Here is an 18805-nt window from a genome sequence, read left to right as displayed (position 1 = left end):
TGAAAATGCCCATCCCTTGTTACCAACCACGTTGCAATGAGCTAGCTTAACATAGCATGCCTCTAAGTGTGTCTCCCTGGAGTAGAAGTTTTGGTTAGAGGGTGGGAGGGGCAGACAGCGTGTTGCCTGTTGGGTCATGTGGGCTGTCTTGTTGAGCGCAGTGGTACTGAGAACATTATGTTTCACACAACGTACATTGTATCTGTCATTTTTCAACTGTGATAAAATTAGTTCTCCATTTGTAATGCGTACCAAACTGAAAGCCTCGTACCAAAAGGTTTGTTACACCCGCAAACGTAATAACATCCCACAAACGTAATACAAATCTGCAGCTTTGAATGTAATAATCCCTCAAATGTAATAAATTTCCCACAAACGTAATAGCAGCTGCCTACTACAAACGTAACACACAATTTTCCGCAAATGTAATAACTATTACATTTGCAGGAAATTATTACATATGTGGGAAGGTGAAAATCTAAACTGTAATAACTTCCCACAAATGTAATATGAGACTGAATAATGATCTTTGTGGTTGTTGTTGTTTGTTTGTTTACTTAAACACCTGCCAATAGTGATGCGTGTGTTGACAAGCAACCCGCAGGTCGGGTGGGGCGGGTCAGAAAGTGACAGAGCAGCGTTCTGAGTAAGTTAGAAATAACTTACAGAAACACACACACACACACACACACACACACACACACTGGTCATTCCTTGTCAGTTCACAGAATTACTCCGTGGCAGCAAATGTGTTGTTTAATTGGATTTCTTTCTTTTCTTCTGCCTCTTGTTAATACGGATTTCTCTGCAGCATCTGGCCTACAGTACCTGTTCAGCACCTCGGACAGCGGCGCTGCGGGATGGGTTGGCTCTCATAGGGGGTCAGGTGCAGGTTGTAAGGTTTTAAAAACCATGGTTTACAATAACTTAATCCTCCTCCACTCAAAAATGTTCAATACAAATACATGTATTGTTACACCCCTCACTGATATACATATAAAATACAATTATGATAGTTTTTACCCTATTGACATGAAAATCGCCTTTCCGCTTTGTTCTTTACACTGTATCAAAGGCTGTCAGATGACTTACAGTCCTACTGGAGGCTTTTGGCAAAGAGCTGTGCATAATGTTTATTAGAAATAATTTTTTTTTCTTATTTCTTTGTTTGTTGGCTGTTGTAGAGGACAAAATATCCTTCCAAGCCAGAGGAAAATGATAGGTGTTCTCTACAGCACATTGTTGTGCTCATAACACGTCATCTTTCAAAGCTGTAGAGAAACAAATCAATACTCCTCGTTTTATTTCTTGCTTTCTGTGTCAACAGAGAATTCCTGCTCACCTTTGTTCAGACGGTTCTGCTCTTTCTTTAGCTTTTGCAAACAAAGAAAACAATTTTCCCCCTTCTGCCTACTTTGTATTTAATTCTAGCACTGTATACTCTTCTATTTTAGAATCACTTCGTGCATGTAATCCAGGGGCCTTGGGGCCACCCGGGGCAGTTCCAGACAAAGTCACATTAGCTTCTCTTGACCCCACAGCTGTAATCGGCTCTGCGGTGGTGTTGGGGGGGAGTTCATGGTGTTTTGCAAGCATCCCATGCCCATCAACGTTCAAGCACGAGGCAGAGAGTGAAGAGCAGGGATGGAAGCGTTACAACAGCTTACCTGGAGATTACAGCATCAGCAGTTCACTCACAATGCAACCCCGCAGGATTTGAGTGCCATTACCCTACCATGGCGATATTTTTTCCTCCCTCATCTGTGGTACTTGGAGATTTGTTGTGACTTTACGGGGCAATTATCAGAAAGGCAAGGATTGAGCTGTGGCTCTCCATCTAAGCACACACTTAGAGCGGATCCTGACAGTTTGAACTGCTGTCACCAAAACTGGGACATCTTGTGTTATATTAATTAAGCAGATGGCGTCAGATGAAACGCTATGATCATTTATTTCTTTTCTGTTTTGTTATGTATGTCTGCAGTGGCTCTATTGTGTATACAGGCACATGGCAGAATCCTGCTCATCACAGTACACAGCTGTGAGCATGCAGTACACCCATAGATTTAGTTACAGTGTCTCCAGGGTGAGGTGTTTCCCTTCGTACTGTACATTGTCGAGAAGTCTATTTCAGAGATGGATGAGAAGTGATGGGAATTGGCAGCCCTCTTTTTCTTTCAGAAACCTCCAACAATAGCAGCCATGTTGTAGGAACGGAGAGGCTGGCTAGCTCAATCCTAACTCAATCGAGGATCATCAACAATTGTCACTAAATCAGCCCCTTTAGTCTTTTGCTTCTCTCTCAATTCATTACAAGTGAATGGGCTTTTATTGGCGTGACCATTTTAACAGGGACTCAGGGAGTGTGGGGAAGCTTGTAAGGCTGGATCGACACAGGCAATTTACGAGGGGATCGACGGGCGACTTGAGGCCAAAACCAGCACAAAACAAACATAGCCAGAGAGAGCGAGGGAGAGATTAAGAGATTTGTCACCCCCCCCCCCAACCTCACTGTTCCTCCTTTTTATTATCCCTCCATTTTTTTTTGTTCTCAGCTTGTTTGTTTTGCTCATCCCCCTTCAATCTTGGATGCTGCTGGTCTTCCAGGCTGCCTTGTTACTTTTTAGTGCATGCTTCTCTTTTTTTCTTTTCATATTTTCTCTGGCAGCCATCCCGGTACACTCCAACATGTCCTGAGACTGATATTCAAAATATCATCACACTCCATGTTTTTATTTCTTCATGAAAGTATTCTGAATTCAAAAATATAGATTTAAAATGAGAAGCAGCACTACATTAGAGCTACTTCCAGTTAAAGTCCCTCCATTCGAACAACTTGCTTTTTCCTGTAGTGCAGATAGAGAATTTCTTGATAAGACAAAAACACAAAATCCTGGCAAACCGTCTTCTCACAGCGTCTTCTCCTCAAACCTAGTTGTTTATCGATTCATCTACCTTCTGCTGCCATTCCATAATCTTTAAGGTTTCTGAAAGGTGTAGGTGTTTACATCTGAAGGTGGCATTGAAAGCACCAAGACGTGTTGCATAAGAGTCTGAGGTATCAGAGCAGAAACGATGAATATGTCTCCATTCTTTGCAGTCAAACAAGAGTTGAAGCAGGTCACATTTTCCAGCTCATGTTAAAATCCCCACTGGTGATTCATACAACACATGCTGAGTGTGATGCGTTATCTTTCTTTTCCAGTAAACCTTGACTTAATAAAGCAAGTTTTCAGTAAAATTCCTCCACAGTCCTGAATAATGTCTGACATCTAAGACTCGGAAATGATTCAGACTTTACATTTATTGCCATTCAATTGAACCGTATCATGAATGTATGATTATATTGTGGGAGCAGTTTTAGAAAATCCACCTTTTCAAATAAATGATTCTTGGAAACATGTCATTAGAAAATAAGAAAATGCATTATTATTGCAGTTGAAGTGTCTGATGTAAAACATAATAGACCACTTTTACTTGTGGACCACACAACAACACTTTCTTCTTTCGTGAATCTTCAAAATCAGATTTTAGGAAACTGTTAATGCTAGCAGTGTGCCGTTTCAGAGGCCTGTGTTCTTTGTATTTGTTAGAGTGGAAGAGTCAAATGGCTAAAGAAATATTACAACACTGAAGGATCCAGCAGTCGGGGGATTAAACACAACACAAAATGAACCACTGCCACTAATCTTTCCATATAAACTATACATTAATAATCAGTAATGTTTTTGAGAATCTATACAGCATCACAAAACGTAATACCTTGATACGCGGAAAAAACTAACCTTGACTTATTCAGCATCTGCTTTTGTGCGTACCTGTAGAGGGTAATTAATTTTGTAAATAAGGAAATCAGAGCAATGGTTATTAGCATGTTTAACTAGCACTACAGTGTATAACCTGTATCTCTTAAAAACAAATGCAAGGTCACAGATGGGTGAGAGGAGTCATCTTTGTGATTAGAAAGAATGGGACTAATTGGAAGCACTAGTGCTTTAAGTAAGCACTGGCAGAATATATAAATGAATCAGTTCATAACTTCCTGCAGTGGCTTGAAATTTCATTGTAGCTGTCCTGTCTTTTGAGACATAAAATCAGTTGTCTACATTTGTTATAAAAGCAACATTACAATCAACATGATTTTATTTTAGAGAAAATATGAAAATATTATGATATATATCATATATTGTGGTATAACCTAAATATATTGAGGTATTATTTATAAGCCATAATCGGCTGGCCCTAATTAAAACTCATTAAAATTCCAGAATTTTCTGGTGTATAGTGTTTGCTGCTTGGCTTGTTGTTTCAGTAAATTGTGTAGATTTCTATTCAGTGCCCCACCCTTAAACAGCACTCCTCAGTCTCATCCTGCTTCTTATTCCACATAACAGATAAGCTCCCTGCCAAGGTTTCTTACATCTCATATCTCCCTCGCCCCCATCTAAACTCCCCTCCCTCCCTCTCCCACTCCTCTCTTTTCCCATTATCTCCCCCTCACTCCCATCTCCCCTGTCTTCCCAGCTTTACAAAGATAAGATTTGCTTTCCCAGTGAGTTCTTGGTGTCGATACTAATGTGCTGCTAGGGTCGATGAACTGTCAGACCACCTTCTCCCGACCTGCACCACACCTCTCCTGACCTTTCTACAGCAACAATACAGAAAATAAAAAATCTTAAAGATACATATACATGTTCCATTTGACTACATTTTTAAACAGGTGTAATGCAGAGCGACATGTTGATAAAATATTCCTTTGTGCCCAAGTCAATGACATGTAGAACTTTTTTGTACCATACCTCAAGTGATTCTTAAACTTATATTTGTTAATATTATACATAGCTGAATTAAACATGATAGAAACACGTCATTAGATCACATAAGCACACATGATGGGAGCACCAAGAGACATCAGCTTACTCACTGAGGGGTCTGGTAGAGAAATGGAGCAGCAAACATGTCACCTAATGTGTGCTGATGTGTCTTTGCTCACAGTTGTTGGGCTGAGGGAGGGAGCTGAGTGGCTGCCAGCTAACAGTTAGTGACATCAATGAGGTGGATCTACCGTTGCTGATTGAACCTAACTGTATGTGTCATCTTGGTGAACACTGTTACCCAAATCCCCTCAGAGCATCATAAGTATATATATATATTTAGCACTAGGAACCCCGGTGGGACCCACATCTCAAACCCTGGCACCATTAGCGTTGTGCTCTGTCTTTAGAGCTCCACACAGAAATGACTTTGCAGTGTGTCTTTGCCATAGGGATAGAGACTTGAGATGCGGAGCCCAGAGGGTGAAATGTCACTGCAATGCTTTGACAGCAAATGAGTCGTTTGACTTTTTCCTTTACACCAGTCATACAGACTGAGAGCATGAATGAAACTTAAAAAAAGTCAAATCTCCAAAGTGTGGCAGTCACACTTACAGTTGATGTCTAATCATTACTGATCGCTCAGAAAGAGGCATCAAATAGGCAGTGACTTCACAGAGATTGTGCTAGCAGGCTGTCTTGAACAGCCAATGATGTCATCCCGTGTCTCAGTTTCTCCTTTCAGACGAGTTTTGCAGTCAATAGTTGTCAATTTTGTAAATGCTGAGGCTTTACTAGAGGCGTGTTGTAACTCTCTGTAAGAGCAAATGGCCTCTGTTTGATTGTGACTCACTTCTGTGCTTCACAGCAGCTGCTTGAAGTCTCACAGTTTGATTTGTTCACACAAATGTCTTGATTGATACCTGTGCACTCCAACGCCTCAAGTTTTGATCATTTTTCTTAACGTGTCCATTTTTATGGATAGAGGGTGTCAGTATTTGGTTCAGCATATAGATTTTCCGCATGTACTGTCAGTGATGTTGATAGGTTTTCAATTCAGTGAGCCCCCAGGATGGAAAGGAAGGTCATCTGAGTGGGTTCCAGGAAAACTGAGAGGGTCGATAATAAAACTGTGTTGTTGTTTTTACAAATTGTAACCCACATTTGATGTTATTTGGTTTAAATCATGGTTATATTGATGTATGTTGAAAATGCATCCGATAATTACTGTAAACAAATAAAATCCCTAATCTTAAAACTTACCTACATACTGCATCATTATATACAGTCTGTGTACACAACATTGTACAGATGTCACATTTTGAATGAATATAGAAAGCACCAAAATCATCAACCCAGTATCAAGTAAATCAAATGTGATATATGATTGCAATATGTGATAATCCATAAAAATGTAAATAAGCCAGTAATTGTCTAACATTTTGAGAAATATTCTTGTTGTTCTCCCTTCTAAGAAGAGTTTTTACATTTTCCTTTCACTTATCGAGACAAAGAACAAATGGGATCTCGTTTTCCACAAGACATGATAGATTTGCTAAGAAAACGGCGGCCGCTGGTGAAAATATTTTTTCAACAGGGCTCATCCTCTAGACACTAAAGCATCATATGGTCATCATCAGCATGAGTCAATACAGTGTCGATCAGTGGCTTAATCACATTATCACAATGTAGCTTTATCGGGGGAAAAAACATGGCCAGGGATGATGGCTGGCGGGCAGTTGTGAGACCTGTGCAGAGCACCAGAACAAAAACACATCACTGACAGTATGATATTAACATCCAAAACACGTCAAGTCACAGGTCACACAACGCCACTGTGTCTATTTTCAACACATACGTGTTGTTCCCAGTGAAGCATTATCAGAGAATATGCAACAGGTTATATAATAGGGTGCATCCCCTGGACTATGATAGTGACTTTACTGCGTCCTTTCAGATTTTCGTGTCAGGGATGCAGGAAGCGTACCAAGCATCTCTGTACTGCACTGTTTATACCTGGACAGCACTCTTGTTTGATCATCTGTTGAGAACAAAAACAGGGCACTAAAGTGAACATACAGTACCTTTAGTGAAATAGGAGTAAAGCATAAAACATTCTGTAGTAGATTGAATGCTGATTAAAAAACACAAAAAAGGCTCTCCATTAATTTAAAATCAGCCTTGCATGTTTGTGTATTTGTATAATAATCTTACCCTTAGTTTTGTTCATTGGAAGAAATAATCTAGAGGAGGATTTGATAGTGCGGGACAAAGAAACATGATCGCTTCATGTCATTTGATGAGTTCATGATCAAAGCCGGAGATTTCAGGAGCAATGGAAACAAATCTCTTTAGGTCACCTTAAAGAGGGATTAGTTAAAGTACACAAACTCATTTCAAATTGTAATAAAAAGTCAGATGTGTCTAGATGTAGAGAAAATAGTCTGTGTTCATGGAGAACAAATGTCACCTTTAATTTAGTTTACCTGTATATATTTTCTTTAAGCAAATGCTCTCCTGAAATCCTGAAACATTTTAGATTGCCTAGTGTGTCCAAACTAGAATCACCCTTAAAATACAGCTTGCATACCTTCTGTTTTGTCATGTGTATGTGTCATTTCCACAGATAACCCTCCAAATTCAGATGACATGATGTCACATCGAGATACTTCCCACGTAGCGAGAGAGCTATTTAATTGCAGAGAAAAATTCAGCTATCTGATGCACCACCAGAAAACGTCAGGTTTTGGTTTCAGCCCATTATAATCAAAGAGCAAGGGCTTGCTTGCACTTACTTGAGCTGCCATTTTACATCAGTGTTGAGCAGTCATACAGGGAGAAAGTCATTGTGCTGTAGAAGAGGCAGAAATACCCCACTGACAGCAGCCTTAATAGACCAGAATGCCAGGCAGCCACAAGACATGTTTTGTTTGGATGGTGTGGCGCAATGCTCACTTTTTCTTTCACTGGATGAAACTTAATATGCTCAGCTGCTTCTTGTTGTTTCCACCTTCACATACACATCTCGGCGTTGTTGAAAGACAGTTTGGGAAATGTAGGAAATTACTGTAGAACTACACCAGGCAGGTTTTGTACACAAAAACATTTCATCAAGAAATATGACCTGAAGTGCTTTGATTTATGAGTGCGGTTTTCCTTTAATTTGTTACCCCGACAACCCAGTACTCTTTTTGTGTGTCTATATTACATCCCTTTCAAACATAAGAATATTATAAAATCCAGTTCATCCCACGGTCATCAGTGACTGTAGTGAAAGCAGCCCCTCTTCCAGGGCAAATCTTGAATAGAAACATGAAAATAATTCCTCTCTGCTCTTCTGTGAATATGTTAGTTAACTGAGCACCAGCCATTACTTTAGAATTTAATTGCGGTGACACGTGAATGATACTAATACAAACTGCAGTGGAGTTTAAAATCAAGGTTAAATGTAGTGAAAAATGAGCCGAGTTGAAAATCAAATGTCATTAAGTCTGCTAGGCAAGAGGGCCCTAATCGACAGGATGCAGCCAAGCCAGGCCAACGCTTGATTGGTGAAAGATACACTCACCCCCCCGACCCCCACCATGAAGTACCTGCTGTTTTGTGATTTTAAATATTCATGTTGCTTAGTGTTTTTTAGTATTTGAATAGTGTTTTTTAAGCGTTTTAAACCACACAGGTGCAATGCATTTAATCTGTTATGTATAATCACTGTAGTTTGTGCTGTCAGTGGTCCGCTTGCTTCCTCTTGCTGTCTGCACACAGTCAGCAGAGCTACAGATATCCAGGCTCATTTTCCTCCGTTTATAAGAAGCCATTTGCTTCCATCCAGCCTTGTATATTGTGAAAAACTAGTTCCACAGACTTGAAGATAATCCATCACTGCGTTCATTTGATTCAGTCAAAGTCTCAGGTTTTTCAATATTTCATTGCGCCTCAGTTGAGTGTTTTCATATTATTGCTGTATTATTTTACACTTTGCTTCCTGTCAATCACCTGACACCCACAGGGGGAAATAAAGGTGGAATGGAAATGATCTCCCATTTAAATCCAGTCACGTCACAAACTTTATTGTAACATGGATGTTACGATAATGTTTGTCGGGTTATTCTTTTTACTTAGGTTGCCTTTAGTAAATGGAAAAGCATTTCAAGGTTTGACCTTACAAAACCTTTTCATTGCTCCTCTTCACAGAACCAATTGGGTTGTATAATCTGATGTTGCTGATAGCCCCCCTCCCCATGCCCATATCTTTTTGAGCATCAACAAATTGTCTTTCTTTACTGTCTTTTTGCCTCCCCTCACCCCTCACTCTCCCCAGTCGGCTCCTATTAGACAAGCGATCATCTCTCGCTTAATTAGCCTACATCTCATTTGAACTGTTTGGAATCCGTTCTGTTTTGCTCTCCCCTGCTGAAACACATCTTTGCTGTTTTCTTATTAAAAAAAAAAAAAAACTGCTGTGCTGCTTTACAGCTCAAGCTCTTCAAAACCTGTCTGCTCACAGGGTATGGTAAAATGGCTTTATTTATTAGCTTTATTTTGAATTAGTGAACCAGTTATGGACGATCATTGTTTTAGATAAACATGCTCATTTTAATATCTAAAGTTTCCCACTGATTTTTTTTTTATCTCAACCTATCTCCTGTGTCTCTTCATCTTTATTTATTTCTGTCTGACCTTGTCCTCGTTGAACCTCATCCGTGGGCCCCGCTAATATGTCAGCCATTGCCTTTTCCCTGTCCTCTAACTTAAACTCTCAGTGCAGTGATGACATTGGCAGAAGAGGTGCATCCCCATTCATTTCTCGAGTTATTACCTTTCCCTGACCTCCCTGTGATACCTGCTTTTGCTTTATGAGTCAGCACTGTGTGAGGTTACACCAGTCTGTCTTTGTTAGTCCTGAAAGTATAGATATGCTACAGATGTGCATGGTTGTTTCTGTAAAAAGTGCGTCTAGAAGGCACTCAGAGTGCACAAGTGTGACTAGGCAGAACAACTGTCTATTAAAAATGGATTTATTTATTTTTGTTTTTTAGAATAGTTAGATCTGATCTGCCTGAAAAAACAAAATGATAGACAGTTACAGGGAGTTCATGCTCTATCACACTTTAACAAATCTTTTACACACTTCTTGATCTGCACCAAAAACTAATCACTCATTTCTAACTATTACTTTCATTCAGGACATTTTACGTAGATCTGAGGTTGAAAAAAAGCTTTTACTGTTCAGTGAAGAAAAACCCTATACATCTGTTTAAGGTTGCATCTTTCTAATCCGTTCCATTTGACCCCAGTTCTCTCTTTCCCTCCCTCACATCATGCATTAAATGGCAAATGCTTTATATGTTGTGTTGTTGCTAGATAAATCAGTCAGTATGTTTATTTTTTTTCTATATCAGGATTAGAAAGCCTCTGCTATATTTGCACGTTTGTCGGGTAGAAGTTTTGTGTTTAGCTGTCGAGATTTGTTGTGAAATCTGCAAAGGCCATGTCTTGTGGATTAACTTGTCAGTCAGAGAGAAAGTTTCTGACAATGTGGGAGAGTTCAGGACAAAGCTTGCCTCTGATTAGAATATAAAGAGGAAGCAGAAGGGGTGTAGGGAGTGTGTGTGTGTATGTACGCACATGTTTCTATCCATCTGCCTGTCTTCTGTCTACTTACTCGTCTGCGTTATTCACTAATGTTATTTCTTTCCCTTGGTGCTTCTCTTAAGTCATGTCAAATAGCTGTGGACAGAAGGGCCTTTTTCTCTTGCATTGTACCTTTTGAACTCAGTTACTTGAGTGACACTTTCTGGCCAGAATAACAGACTTTCAGTGTCTTTCCAGTGCAACTACAGAGACTCACAAGGCATGGGGCATGTAAAATAATGGTTTGCATTTGAAGTTTGGAATGAAAGGCTGACTCGAAAGCAATACACTGTGCTACACTGTGGTTTATTATGCAGAATTCAATACGTGGTATACCAAAGAAAGCAGTAGAGCCAGTATTGTTCACAGCACTGTGGGGCCTCTTTGTTGGAAGATGTTGCCCAAAACTCTAAAACAACCCATTCTTACTCTAACCCAGCATTGTTTGGATAAGTGCTAACCTGTGTGGATCCAAAGAAAATGTTGTACTGTGTGCCGCTCCAATATCCACTCTGGTGACTTATTTGCTTTATGCCAGGTTTGAACTACAAAATACAGGGGAGGTAAACTGCAGCTGGGAACATTAGCCAAGCCAACCACTTCATGGAAAAAAAATATTCCTGGTGTATATGCATAGAAGCCAGTATAAATTTGACTTTTTTTATTTATTTTTTTTATCTACAGTGGAAATGTGTTATATTTTAATTATTTAGACAGTTCAGTCTCGTTCATCTTAAAGTACATCATACTACATCAGTACAGAGTTAAAATTCTTTGTTACTGTCTCCACAAGAATTCAATATTACAAGCTTCACACATTTTATTGCAGTGCTGTTGTATTGGATCGCATTAGACTGCAAAGTATTCCCATTGTCTTGTCATTTATACAACAAGATGCCACTTTCCCCTCTTGTTGAAATCTCTGTAAACAGATAGGCTACCTGTATATGTATGCAAAATCTGTAGACAACAGGACAAGATTTTGGAATCAAAAGCATTCTTGTGTCCTTTTGTATTCCGTTTGTAGTCCGAATAGTACTGACAAGGGCTGGTATTATATTGGTATTATATCAAGATACTGTCTAAGATTTTGGATGTCGTAATATTGTAAGAGTTGTCTTTTTCTGGTTTTAAAGGGTGTATTACAGTAAAGTGATGTAATTTTCTGAAGCCACCAGACTGTTCTACCTGTTTTATTATTTGTCTTTACCCACCTAGTCATTATATCCACATTACTGATGATCATTTATAAACAATATCATTGTTATCTATTTTTATTTAAATAAGTTGAATTGAAAATTTACTTTTACTTATGTCCAGGTTTCTCCTTTAGCATGTCAGTTTATACATACACAGGCATACATATACAGTACTAAATTAATGTTCTATTTATTGTACATATCATTATGCAGCAGATGACAGTACCACATCTTCTCTCAAGGTGAAATACAACATTAGCTGCTTCCAAAAGTAATAGTAGCGGCAGCGGCTATCACTGAATACAACTGTATTTATATGTTTATACATTTTTACTGTTATTAAAGATAAAAAAAATATAAATACATCCAACAGTGAATTTCACAGTTTGTAGCTATTTCATAAAATGTTGACGTTAGTGTGATTTGCATGTGCTTTTCCAGCTGTTTTTAAGAACGAGGGAGATATGCAGTCACTTTTTCTGCGCCTGTGATGTTGAGCTTGGGCTCCCTCTGTGACGACTTGCTGCTGTGCTTTAGCCCTTTTATCTATAATGACAAAATGATTCTGTGAATTATAAATGATGATTTTTTTTAAAAAAAGAAGTCAACAATCACAATAGATTTTCCCAAGATGTGCATTGATTTCTAAGGCCACAACTCTTTTTTTTACTGATTTAATATTAACCGACAGAATGGCTTTGAAAAGACATTTATTGCTCTTTGTGCAACCATTTCTTCTGTCATATATCTTCTTGAAATATAGTTTCTAAGAACTTCTTTCCATTTTCATGCTTCTTTATTTAACCAGCAGTTCAGTTCTAACATTGTAAGGTATACTTACAGTGTTGTGCCTTTCAATATTTGCAATATTACTTCATGGCCATTCATGATCTTTTTGTATCCAACCAACAGTTCATTGTGTAGCTTCCTTCGTGTGCACAGAACTGCGAGGACAGTGATGGAGAGGAGGTTGTTTTTCAATGCAGGCATGCTTTTCTCCCCTTGGTAAATCCTTTAGTTAGCTTGGTTGGGATTAGGTCTGAAAAGTCTCTCATTTGCCTCCAAAGCCCCAAGGGATTCGTTGGTGAAGGAATCCAGCTTCTCCACTGCTTCCATCTGAATTTTACTTTGGTATTTATTTTATCTATTTTTATTGCAGCCCACGTCTGATTTTTGCTCTCTTTTTGTACCCTGTGACTGTCTCCTTGATTAATTTTGGTTTTGTTTCTGGAGGTATTGCACACTAATTTAGAGATATGAAAGAAATGTCACATTTGACTGGCTGTCAATTTTAATGCGAGTTAGGCTGGATTTCAGCTTTTTAGATCTCTTTCAGTCTTAGATTAGGTGGAAAAGGTTAGAATAAAGAATTTGTATTCCTCTTTTTATCCCAGGGCCCCGTTTTTGCACCGGGGCATCACATATACGTAGGAAAGCTTTTGAGTATTTTCCTCTGAAAAACGTTCTGCACATTCCCATATGAATCACAAAGTACATTGAAAAGACTAGGATCCCAGTGGAGCTTAAAGCCTGAGGCTACGTGGGCTACACCCTAATGGAAAACAGCTCTGGGATAAAAGTAATGGGTGGTAAAGACTACTGTGAACTATCAATGGGATAAAAGGGACAAGCTTAGAGAGATGGGGTATATCCCACCAAGTGTCTGACTGAAATCGTATTTCTTCCCTAAGGCTAGATTTCACATCTACTCCAAGTGTGAAACAATGCTTGCTCAAAAGGAATATCTGTCAAGTAAGAGTCAACCTTGAAATGGTATGGATTTAACATTTAATGGTGCTCACCATTTCCTGTAGCATGGCCTCTTGACAAATGATTGTTAATGTTTTCAAGCAATACAATGTCTTTCTTATGAACTTTAGGCAACACTGCAAAAAAAAAAGAGTCAAAAGTCAAAACAACAGAGATTTTGCTCTGGCTTTTATGTGCAAACCCAAAACTATGTCTTGAAATTGTCAGTTTTTGTTGTTTTAAACATTTCTTTGCTTTTAACTAGAACATTATACAAGAAGTTAAGGGTCTTATCATGTATCGAGTAAACCAACATCCAGATTATCCAAGAGATTAAATTTAGCGTGTCAGAATGAAAACAAATATTTTTGTTCCTTTATCCCTCCATGTTTGAACAGAAGCAGTTTCCCTCCATGTCACTGAATGTAAACTAAATGATGCTGAGTTTTGACAGACACAGAGACTACAAAGGTAGAAACGATTAGGGACTATGTTGAGAGATGAGGGGAAGCGAAAGATAGTCATGGCCAGTGATGATACAAACGTCCGCTACTGTACATCAAACATCCTTTGCTTCAGCTTGGGAGAAAGAGAAGAAGATATGAGGGAGCACAATGAAAGAAAGGATGATGGACTATGATCAGAGATGAGACGAGAGGAAAGGCAGAGTCATGGCCAGTGATTATATAAACAGCCACTGCTCTACATCAGACAAACATGGTTCCCATGGTTCATCTTGGCAAATGCTCCGTCATTCATGAAGGGCTTTCAGTCGGTGTAGTGGTATCCTTTCTGTTGTTTAAATGCACCACAGACTATTTACACTTAAGGGCAGATTTAATCTGTATAGTTTTATGTTGATGGTTATATGGAAAATGGTAAGACTTGTGACAATCGCCTTGTCCCGCTGAACTCAGTTCAGGCATCAGGGATACATAGTGAGAACATCCTTAGGTTGAAAAAAATCCTAGGGCCTCATTGTAAAAAAAATATCCTAACTACTTGTCCAATCTTAAGTTTCAAAGATAGGAAAAAAATCCTATTATCTTCCTAATCTTCCTATTACAGAAGCAATTACTAAACTCATGGCTGTGCCCTGTCCTTGCTAGACCTCCTATCTTGACTTAAGAAATCCTAACTATAACTGTAAATTTGATTTTTCAATCTGCACTTACCCTGTCATGCCTGTTTCTTTGATTAGAATGTAGCGGTAGGGTACTGAAGATGGACGAACCACAATATCAATAGCTGTGACTTGTCACTGGCCAGCTAGCTTTCTATCATGGACAAAAAGAGACGAGTGTTCAATTTTAGTTACAAGGAGTCGGAGACACTATTCAGGACTGTATGACGAGTGCTGCTCATGGTCTGAAATGTACACCTGCAAAGTGCCTACTGCGGGTAGATTTACTGCTTTGCTAGTAAGGCTGTTCACCACATTAGCGGGTAAATGTTTGAACCAAAATCATCATGTGATAAACAAAACAAAACAAACTTTCCCAGGAGTCTCTATTGTGTTTTGGTGTCTTTTATGGGTGTGCTGGTTTGCTGTTCCTCTGCTGTCTGTGTCACATTGCTAACATACATCAGTAGAACGAAACTGACCATCTTGAGTGCTCCTAGTTTTTTCGGCATTTTTAATTGTGCGGGACATTAACCAAACTCTTTACTTGCCACCTGTCTGCTGCTAGCAACTGTTGGGCTAGTGTGTTGCCAAGTGTAATGGGTTGCGGCCATTGTTGTAAAGGTAATAATATAGTTACACAAAGGCTGGACCAGGACAGCAGAGTCTTTATTTCCTCCCATATTGTTAACGGCAGTGCATTACGGCTTCATTCCTTCCATTCTTACCTTTCACAATAAAAGCCTTAGATATGAACACTGCATCACTGCTTAACAGAAGGAACTTATTCACATGCTGGAGCTGTGGTTGTGAGTTGTTCAATATATTAAAAAAAAAGTTTGTATTGAACATATTTTACAAATTACATATTTTATATTTAATTTTATATATTGTACTGTCGCCACTAAATATGCAGGAACAAATGTATATGTTACACAAAAAAGCAATTTGATATTTTAGCCTGTAAAAAATATACTTGACTGGTGGATTTCTTCATTTACCAGTTCCCTTAGCTGGTGAATCAACCAAATTAGTTTCAGATAGCGGTGCTGCTGCCATTTATGGAAGTTCTTGTGAATTTAGGAAAAGGTCTATACCATCATAATTTTGGATTTCTAACTTGGAGAAGCGCCGAAGTTAGGACGGTTCTGAAATGCCTGAGTCCTATTCTATCCTATTCCTAAATGCAGTTAAAAAAACATGTTTCTGCAATGCCAGAAATCATCATTGTTATCCTAAATTGAGATAAGATAGGATTTCAGACTTAGGAAGTCTCTGTAACAGGACCCCTGATGTCTTGCTCAGATGTCCTTGAGGGTTGGTGTTGTATGGTTGGCGTCTTAGCTCTGTGTGGAGCGGGACAACAGAGGAGTGAAATGAGAATATCACATCCCTCAGAGTAATTACTCTATTAACCCTGTGGTTCCAATTACCTGTAAAATCATTGATTCAACTCAATATCCTTTTATAGATCAAAGAGGTCAGTAATAATAATTAACTCTTATTCAGAAACATGATTTGGTCCATTCACTGTTGAATTCAAGAGAAGTCCATCTCAGGAACTGTGCTGATGTGTTATGAGATCTGGTTGACTTGCTTACTTTTCAGCCTTGTTGGGCCCCTAGTGGTGTATATCAGACTGATAAATTTGAAATGCTGTTTTAATAAAATCTTAATGCTAAAAGCAACTCCAACTTTGTAGGACAACACTTATGGAATATATATAAAAAATGGATTTGCCCTTTTAGCTCTAAAATGTAGAATATTTTTCACTTTATGTGACCTCATAGTTTTCCATAAATCGTGTGCTGCTGTCGTACAAATTGCCTGCAGCTGTTAATACTCTGACTGAAATACTTTACTAGACTAACACATGGACCCGGTGCGGTCTAGAGTCACTATAGAATATTATTGACCGTGCAACAGCTTAATACAGGAGCGTCCCATGAAGACCTAAGCCCAGCAGCCACAATACCAGATCAAAATGCCAAGTTCTCCGCGGAGATGCCATACCAAGCTAGAGGCTGTTTTACATTCTCGGTTAGGGCCTCATCTTCCAACTTGGGGTTTCTAGAGTGGCAGGCGGCTGTAGTTTTTTTTTTCTAGCATTACAGATTGGCCTCTGCAGCTGTGGGGTAGCTGTTGTGAGTAAAGCGTCCTGCTGTAGCCTGAACTCTGTGACTCCATCTCACTGTATCATTAAGCCAGAGAGAAGTGTGTGAGAGTCAGTGTCTCTCAGTTGGGGATCGTCTTTGACTGAAGCCTCCTCTCCTCTATGGGAGGTAGCGTGCTTACAGTATGCTGGCTGAGGGCTCTCAACACTCCTATTGGACATTTCTTGAAAATAATAATATGGGTGTTTGTGAAGCGATTGGGGCATTTGCAAGCTTTTAAGAAAATTGACAGGAAAAAAAGACATCAGCATAGATATTCAGACTTGGTATTCAGAGCAGACTTTGTTTTTCTGTCAAGCCAAGATCTCAAGCCTCATTGGCAGTCTTTATTTAGATTTTTTCTCATAAAGAATTTGTTTGAAGAAAAAATAGGAAGACATTTATTTGAAGAAAAGGTAACATCTAATGAGTCTGCTCTTTGTGTGTTTTCTCTCTCTCTTTTTCATGCATTCCCTTTGGACCCTCCCTGAAGCTGAAGAGTATGCTGTTGAAGGTAAGACTGACGCTTAACTTCTCGGGCCCTCTGATGGCTTCCCTTAATGCTGTCATGGATGCTGATGCTGGCTGCTTGTTATTACTGTATGCTCTCCCTCTGGGGAGGGGCATTGTCAGTTTGGACTGCGGTTATAAGTGACTTCCAGGGGGCCTAAATTACAGTTTCCGAAAAGTGATGAATGTACAACCAAAACGATCCCTGTTTTATCTCCTTTTTTTTTTAATTTTATTTTGTCTTTTTAAAATTTATTTTGTTTTACTGCAGTTTATCTCCACAGATAGAAGCATATGGTTGTATATTTCACTCAGGAATATAGTCATGCACTCAAGGCATCTTGGGAATCTTGAGCTTGTTTACCAGTTAACAAAGTTTTGTTAAAGTTAACAAGATATGACATGGCAATTTTGAGATACTGTCTTCTGGCTTTCCTCCTTCCTATCTCCAGCAAAGGTGAACGGAGGCTGCCTGTCGGGGCCCCTGAGGGGCCTCATTAGCCCTAGGGTCAGGCACTAAACCAGTGCTGGATGTAGCAGACTTTAGGGATGGATCAGCCTTGGCTTGTCTGTCTGCAGGCTGTTGCCTGTCTCCACTTTGCACTGTTCCGGAAGAGGTTCACCCACTGGTTGACTGAATCTGTTTGTCAGTCAAATCAGACCCTCTGTTAGATTGAAAAAAGCTCTTTTTGAATCTCTGGGTTGAGTGGTAGTGGAGCTGTTGGCTGGTGTTTGCATGTTTTGGAGTTGCATTTCCTCCTTGCTGAGTTTGAGGTGATGGATTACCTATCACACGGCCCAAACCAGCAGGGGAAATCACTATGACAAACACCTTCTTGCTCCAGGTTTTCTTTAAAGCTGAAAACTTTAATGCTGCATTTATTTCTCAATCTTTGTACCAAGCATGAGGTGTTTATCTTGTGGCATATAGGAAATATAAAAGCATATGTCATAGTGTCACATCCTTGTTATCTGCTAACTCAGTGAACTCTATTTGAATTCTGGTCTGCCCTTGGTATGTAGAATGTGTGCACTTGTAGACTGTTTGAAGCTGACATTTTCTCAGTGTGTTCCTACATGAGAGATGCAGGCCTCCTGTAATTACTGTACGACTGTGTGTGTGTGTGTGTGTGTGTGTGTGTGTGTGTGTGTGTGTGTGTGTGTGTGTGCGTGCATGAATGCCCTTGCAGCAGGTGCCACGTCAGTGCTGCTGATGGGAAAATGTCAGGGGGATGGTGGGGAACAGGAATAAATGGTGGCAATTCCACAGTTCTGACTGATGGAAAAGCCCAGCCACACTGATGTAGAGTGAGGTGAGGGGCAGGAAAGCTTAGTGAGAGAGGGAGGACGGTGGAGGGTGAGCAGAGGAGGGTAAATTTTACTTTTTGACAGACCCAAGGGAGGGTAGGCAGCTCCTGTGGGACCCCGGGTACCTCTGTTAAATTCCATCAAACTGCAGAAGTAAAGCCAGGCTCTCCAACTCATGTACACATGTGCAGTTCAGACTTATAGAGCCTAACCTTTTGGCTTAGTACTTGCACTTTTCTCACTGATTTGAAGTATGTTCTGCAGATATTTCTTTGCACAGGGCAAGGGCATATGTTGTAAGTTAAGTGTCGTATT

General features: G+C 39.5%; 1 protein-coding gene across 10 annotated transcripts in view; it reads left to right on the top strand.

Annotated features, from left to right (window-relative positions):
- The window catches only part of nrxn2b (neurexin 2b), an 835675-nt gene that overhangs the window by 138362 nt on the left and 678508 nt on the right, over positions 1 to 18805 (top strand). For all 10 annotated transcript variants that reach the window (XM_078164201.1, XM_078164202.1, XM_078164203.1 and 7 more), the window contains one exon: positions 17166 to 17186. In XM_078164201.1, the coding sequence (XP_078020327.1) occupies positions 17166 to 17186 (21 nt within the window). The remainder of the gene's footprint in view (positions 1 to 17165; positions 17187 to 18805) is intronic.

Source organism: Epinephelus lanceolatus, chromosome 22 (assembly GCF_041903045.1).
Source record: "Epinephelus lanceolatus isolate andai-2023 chromosome 22, ASM4190304v1, whole genome shotgun sequence".
Taxonomy (NCBI): Eukaryota; Metazoa; Chordata; class Actinopteri; order Perciformes; family Serranidae; genus Epinephelus; species Epinephelus lanceolatus.
The sequence above is the reverse complement of the archived record's forward strand: the minus strand, read 5'-3'. Positions and strand labels throughout refer to the sequence as shown.